A 7187-nucleotide genomic window follows, 5' to 3' on the forward strand; every position below is an offset into this window, starting at 1 on the left:
ACGCCAGCGGAACAGAATTATCACCTACACAGTGGCAAACTCGAATTCCTGGCATTGAAGTGGGCGATATGTGACAAGTTCCGTGATTATCTGTTCTATGCCACACATTTTACAGTCTTCACGGACAACAACCCACTCACATACATCCTGAGCACTGCCAAGCTTAATGCAGTGGGTCACCGGTGGGTGGGGCAGTTGGCTGACTTCCACTTCGACATCAAATATCGACCAGGTAAAACTGCCATTGTTGCCGACACCTTGTCGCGATGGCCCCTGGATATAGACACTTTTATGGCTGAATGCTCTGAAGAACTATCAGAGGACACAGTCTGTGCTGCATGGGAAGGAAGTCGGAGAGCTCAACAGAGAGATGTGGCCTGGGTGGCAGCCCTCAACTTGTCAGATCCTAGCCAACCCCAGTTCGAGGGTCTGCAGACAGTCAGTCACGATGAGCTGGTGAGGGAACAAAGGAAAGACCCCTCCATTGGGAAAGTTGTGGAGTTGAAACAACAAGACAAACCACTAACAGAGGAAGAAAGAAATAAAGTTGATGGACACCCGAGGAGGCTGCTGCGAGAGTGGGGCAAATTTTACCTGGAGGATGATCTGCTCTACAGAAAGACTGCGAGTGGACAGCAACTGGTTCTGCCCGCCACGTATAAACAAATAGTTCTGACTCACCTCCACAACAACCTGAGTCATGTCGGCGTTGAAAAAGTGCTGAGCTTGGCAAGGGAGCGATTCCACTGGCCTTTCATGAAAAGCGATATAGAGGACTACATCACCAGGAAATGCTCTTGCATCAAACAGAAGAAACCAGTTACAAATGAAAGAGCCCCAATGGGAAGTATTACATCGACTTCACCCCTTGAGCTGCTTTGCATCGATTTCCTTCACTTGGAGGCCAGCAGGGGTGGGTACGAGTACATCCTGGTTGTTATTAACCACTTTACCAGGTTTGCCCAAGCCTATCCCACCAAGAACAAGGCAGGTAAGACGGCAGCCGACCGAYTTTTCAATGATTTCATCCCRAGATTTGGGTACCCGGCCAAACTCCATCATGACCAGGGTCGGGAGTTCGAAAATGACCTCTTTAAAAATCTCAGACGATTAGCTGGTGTGGCCCATTCAAGAACCTCCCCATATCATAGCCAAAAAGAGTTCAAACGACCTTCAGCCCAGACATGCTGTACTGCACTCAAACACAGATGACTCTGACGAAGAGGAGGATGGGGAAAAACCTCGTTACTGGCTTTGAATACCTGTGGAGAGACCCAGACCAAACTTTCACTCACCTCATCAAAATACTACCAATGCTTTCCAAAAGATAGCTGAAAAGAATGAAACCAGTTTGATGGAAGCAATCCCAACCGAACCTGGACAGGAAGGAGAGTGTGTCAGAAGTGGAAGGCGGGGGTCAAGCAGTGGAGATGGACAATATGTTGAGGAGCTTCAGTCCACATTCCTGGAGGAYATACATTCTGCCCCTCAAGAGGACAATACTCCAGCACCTGACGCGGAACACCCAGTCCCCCTGAGACGGTCTACAAGAGAAAGACAGCCAAGACATATGTTCACTTRCCCGACTCTGGGTCAACCAGTGTACCAGCCGCACCCCATTGTGAATGCAGTTGGAACCCAACCAATGCAGTGTATGTACCAGTGTTTCTCCTCCCCTTACTTCCATCCTATCCAACCACCACCCATTAGCCCTTACCCTTACCTACCTGTTATGTATCCAACACACTGTAGATAGAACATCTGGGAAAGATTGTTACATACCTGAAGCACACATACGTCATACACTGCATACTCACCTGGAGCGACCTGCAACACACAACACTACATATGTTTTTTTGCAATGTTTCGAAAAAAATTATGTTCAGTCAAGTTATTTTGGGGACTAAGTGTCAGGGGCCACCTTTGTTTGTTGGGGAGTGTGTGATACACCATAAAGTGAGAGATTTGAATTAGCACTCCAGACCAAATTACCCTGTTAAATAGAAAAAAAAAGTAACCAAGGTTCGGGCAACGTCTCACCAGGAGACCGGAAGTGAGGAGCCCCGCCCCCTGCTCTTCAGACCGAGTTTGGGGAAGAAGACGGCGGTTATCCTTTTTTTTCTATCTCTGATGCTGTTCGTCTTTACAGGTTAGTAATGAGAAACTGGCGAGGGCTGCCCCCCCCGGTAAAAATGTGGAGTAACAATGTATATTTGGATAGGATTTGTAATTTGATAGATGTGCTGAAACATTGAAAAAAATAAAGATTAAAAAAAAGGATTTGTTAGCTACATTTTGGCTACAACGGTCAACTAACGGCCGTTCTGAAGATTGCTACATGTATCTTTTAGCTCCGTTCCATTCCCCGAACAAACATAGGTACCTTGACATACATTGTGTTGTTTTATCTGTTAAAAGTGAATTATTATTATTATTATTGTAGACGTTACTTTTTCTCCCTTTCTATGTAATCAATTAAACTGTAGTTATTCAGTCGGTCAGTAGTTAGTCAAAACACATTAGAGCTTAATGTTTCGTTCATTATAACATCTCCATCTTGCATTATTTAACATAATTAATCCTCTTATTTGAGAAATGTTTTTTTTAAATGTACATCTCTGCGCTGTGGATTAATTGGTGGGAGTTGATACTTTTTACTCAGGTGAAGGCTGTGTGGTTGTTTTGATAGCAGCAGAGGGACACAGGAATGTGATTGTTCTAGGAAGTGTTAATAATTTCATGATTTCAATAATTTGTAATAAAGAGACCGAGTTTGGGGAAGAAGACGACGGTTGTCCTTTTTTTTCTATCTCTGACGCTGTTCGTCTTTACAGGCTTTCCTTCAGGATCAAAGGGGAAACAGAAATTCACCGCAGGAAGAAAAGAAAAAAAAAATTAAAAAAATAAAAGATAATTTGTTACAACTGTCCATCATATGCTGAGACGTGTAACACTTATATCAAAGATCCACGCCCTCTAAACAAGCTGCAGGTGTGCGCCCGGGTTGAACTTCGTCGCTTCCCAGGGGTAGAACGTGGGTGACATCTAGTGGATGTCACGAGGAGTAACGGTTCCGGTGATAAGTGAAAATAAAACTAAAACTAAAGAAATCAAACTAAGGAATTAAAGAAAAGGGGAGAAAAAACAGAMCCTGACACTTTTATTCGGAAAACTGAACTTACGGTAACCACCACCTCACCAGAGATCAACTCCAAATTCAAACAGATGTGATGAAGAAGGATGCTTAAAAAATTAATTCCAAGACCTTACACCAATTCATTTGAATTTAAATAGGTCTCATCATGTAACGGTAGAACAATAATAATCAAGAATAATGCATCTAGATTCCGCCGTGTCCCTCAAGATCGTCACAGGTGCTCTTTCTGTTCAAAAGCAGAGTTAATTTTACTCTAATAGAGTCACTTTCTGTTTATGTAACTCTGGGGTGTATATTATTAGTAGTTAAAATCCAGTGTTAAAATCCAGTGCTTCCATCTAGAGGTGTTAAAATAGAATCAATAATTCTTGACTTCTTAACTCTTAACTCCTACAGCAGCAACAACACTGAAGGAGTTAGTTCACTGACTTGGTCCCAGAATCACAGATTCCCACCGAAGCGAAGCGACAGAAACCAAGTCATTTCAAAACAATTTACTTTCCACATATCTGAGTTATTTACTGCCCTTGGTAAGTCATTTTTTTCTGAGATGGTTTATAACTATTATTTTGAGTTGAGCTCAACCTGTATGATAGACGTCACATTCGCCACACGGCTCGGGTGTTAGCATTTTTAGCTTAGCATGCCGAATGTTAGCAGAATATAAGTGTTGAAAAAAATCAAGCCGGTGAACATTCAATCAAATTATTGGCTAACCTAAACAGATCCGTAATAATCTGGAGTATGTTTTTTCATGATGTTGAACATTTACATGCATATTGGTCATATTTATCAACCTTTCTGATCGATTTTTTTCCTTTGAAAAAATGTAAAAGGCTTTTTCACTTTGAGAGCATTATTCCCGCTGTTGTGTCTTCTTATATACGTTTTGCAGTATGTTTTAATCCTTTTATTGCCTTTTTGTATATATTAGTACCAGTTTGGTTGAGGATGAATCGCCAGTCGTCAGCCTAACCTCCCCCTTCCGTTCCCTCCATGGATTCTTCGAAGATTCAAGCTCCAAAATGATTATAAGTGTTTATATCTCTGAAACTCTACATTTATGTAATGGAGGCTTGTTGTTAGAGTTGTAGTAAAAATGTAAAAAAACACTTCGTTCCATTCCTCATTGTCATGTTTTTTGTTTGTTATGATCCAGAGACCGACACTGGCTGTCCTACTCAGAGACTGAAGACTGTCTGATGCAGTAGAGCATGTTGGTGTCCCCATAACAGCCCAACAACCTGAAGACAGTCTGTTAGTGAGTGGACATCTTTGGTGGAGTGCAGAGAGGCTCTGGGTCTTAACAGAAACATAAACTGGATAAGAAATGATGGATTTGATTATCAGGTTGGTTTGTTATGTAATCTACATATCTGGCAATCTACCTGTTAAAAGAAAATGCACTATCATATTACATGAACTGCATGCTTTACTTTCTCCACCTTGTACTTTGAACAATTTCATGCATATTGTATTGAAAAAAAATGTATTAAGCATACTGCAGTTTGTATTGCACAGCTGATATGTCAGACCTTTTATGTGAATATGTGAATGAAAGCAACATGTGAAACATGCACATTATTCCACGTTGTAATATGTTTTGTAATTATGGTGCACGTTTTGAAATAAATGCATTTGAGAAAATCATTGCCTCTTTATTAAATATTTATTTTCCAAAGAATTTTTAAAAGTTCAGAACAATAAAATACCATTTAATATTAATTACAAATAACTCTTAAGAAGTTAAAGAAGTACTCTGTGAGAGTTAATATTAAGATCTAACACTGAATTAGTGTTAGTGAGTGTTAAATTATTAACTCCAGCAGATTTGATATTTGACACTTTGGTACTAACTCTCGAAAAAGAGTTAAATTAACTCTTTAACTTTCAAATCTGACAGAGTTAATCTAGGTCTTCTGGATTTGCTGTGTACGCTGTGGCACATGCGGCTGCTTTTCAAATATRTTTTTGAGTCAAAACATACTCATCTGCCAATACAGCCACCTTGGAAATTTCAAAAACCTTCTGTTCATTTATATATGTTGCGATCTGTTTTGTTAAACAGTTTTTAAATTCTTCCATCAGAATTAGATCACGTAACTAAATCTTTTTACGCCCTGTGCCAAACACCAACGATCAAATAAGACCTCCTTATCATGAGCAAATACTACATAACTCTGACCTTCAGCTTTAATAAGACAGCGAAACTTTTGCCTATATGCTTCCGGCACAAGCTCATATGCTTTGAGAACAGCTGATTTCACTGTGTCATAATTCAAACTGACATCATACGGAAGAGAAGCATAGGTCTCTTGAGCTTTTCCCGTTAATATGTACTGCAGTAATAATGACCAAAATTGTTTTGGCCATTGTAATGATGTAGCCACTCTCTCAAATAGGACAAAATATGTGTCCACATCATTTTCGGAAAAGGGTGGTATCAAACGAATGCACTTGCTCATATTAACCCTTGTATGTAGAAATGGGGTCCAACCGACCCCACACATGTAAAACTTATATCATTTGCCATAGTCCTCTATGTTTGCCTCAGTCCTCGCACTCACAAGGGTTAAAGGTAGAGGAACCCCATGGAACATCCAAGCCTCTCAACTCAAGCTCTTTCAAACAAGCTTCTTTGTTTGCTTCACTTTCCAATTTACGCAGTTCAAACTCATGATCCAATTCCCGTTCTCTGAGAGCCAAACGGCGGAGTTCAAGCTGTAATTCCAACTCAAGAAGATCAGGAAAAGCCTTTTCAGCCCCAGCGCCCTGACACTGTTGAGGGCTAGTCTGGGCATCAAGGCTAAGCTGAGGAGCTGGGTCAAAGTTAGTTTGAATATCAGCATTAGAGTTAACTTGAGGATCAGCATCAGAAGTAGTGTGAAGAAGAACGCCAGCGTCAATCAAAGCAGAGACAATTTCAGATTTTATCTCCGCCTTTTTTAACCGCTTAGACAAAGAGATCGAAAACTCAGCAGCAATTAACAAAAGCTGTTCCTTCGTACAGCAATCAGTTTGCTCTATAGTAGGACTGTCCAAAAACATTTCCACTCTAAACTCCTCGGTTTAGGAAATTGCAACAAGACTAATAAAAGAAAACAACGAGAACAGAAAACGCTCCTAGATCCCAACTCACAAAACACCAGTACATATAGGAAAATCCGCCGTAATATTTAAGTGGTGACGTCCCAAAAAACACCTCAGCAAAATACAAACACGTTTTCAAACCACCACAAAGATTCCGCTCAAAAGTCTAACAGCATTAACTACTCCTCCAAATATGACGAGCCCCCAATATGTTACGGTCCACACAGGACACGCAACATAAGGAGTGCAGACAAAGTTACATTTAACAAAGAGGTTTTATTCAACCCAAGGCTGGACTTAGAATTACTCGGGAAATCGTGGCAAAATAAACAAAAGTGTGGTAGCATTCACGAACCAGCCAGCAGTTGGCCGTCGGATTTGGGCCGCTCCCCTCACCCTGCCTCACCAGATCACTCACCCTACAACCAAAAGCCGGAAAAACTTGGCATAGCCGACGATCCCCAGACCCAACAACACAATGAGGTGGTTAACAAACAGAAAGTGGCATCAATAGAACAGGAGTGGGAGCGAGGCTCGGAGACACGCGACCAACCAGGTTGTTCCTCTTGTTCCTTTTAAACCGTTTCCAGCCAACCAACTGCAAGGAGAAATAAACAACAACCAATTAAACAGGGGTTCGTTCACAAAAATGACAAAGACCTGTCACATCTAGTTTCTAGTATATATGTACTCATRATAAGTAATATTTTCTTAGTATCAAACTTTTATATCTTACTGARATAAGTACAAAAACACTTAAAATAAGAAAATATTCTAACATAAAAACCTCATGGTGAGAAAAAAACTCTTGTCAGAAAGAAAACAAGCATAAATCTCCTTAATTTAAGATATTTAAACTTTCTAAGATTTCAGTTTTTTGCAGTGATGGACCTCTCCTTGGGCTGCCACCTTATCGTGGTGGAGGGGTTTGAGTGTCCCA

The 7187-nt window shown here is 40.8% G+C and overlaps 1 protein-coding gene across 5 annotated transcripts in view; it reads left to right on the plus strand.

The window, feature by feature from the left end:
- The window catches only part of sorl1 (sortilin-related receptor, L(DLR class) A repeats containing), a 303395-nt gene that overhangs the window by 273529 nt on the left and 22679 nt on the right, over window positions 1-7187 (plus strand). The window contains exon 43 of one of the 5 annotated variants that reach the window (XM_017308199.1): window positions 4092-4614. The exons of the other annotated variants lie outside the window; for them this stretch is intronic. Within the exon in view, the coding sequence (XP_017163688.1) occupies window positions 4092-4106 (15 nt within the window). The 3' untranslated portion in view covers window positions 4107-4614. Of the gene's footprint in view, window positions 1-4091; window positions 4615-7187 lie in introns of those variants that run through there. 5 annotated transcript variants of the gene reach the window in all.

This window comes from Poecilia reticulata, linkage group LG13 (assembly GCF_000633615.1).
Source record: "Poecilia reticulata strain Guanapo linkage group LG13, Guppy_female_1.0+MT, whole genome shotgun sequence".
In the NCBI taxonomy this organism is placed as follows: Eukaryota; Metazoa; Chordata; class Actinopteri; order Cyprinodontiformes; family Poeciliidae; genus Poecilia; species Poecilia reticulata.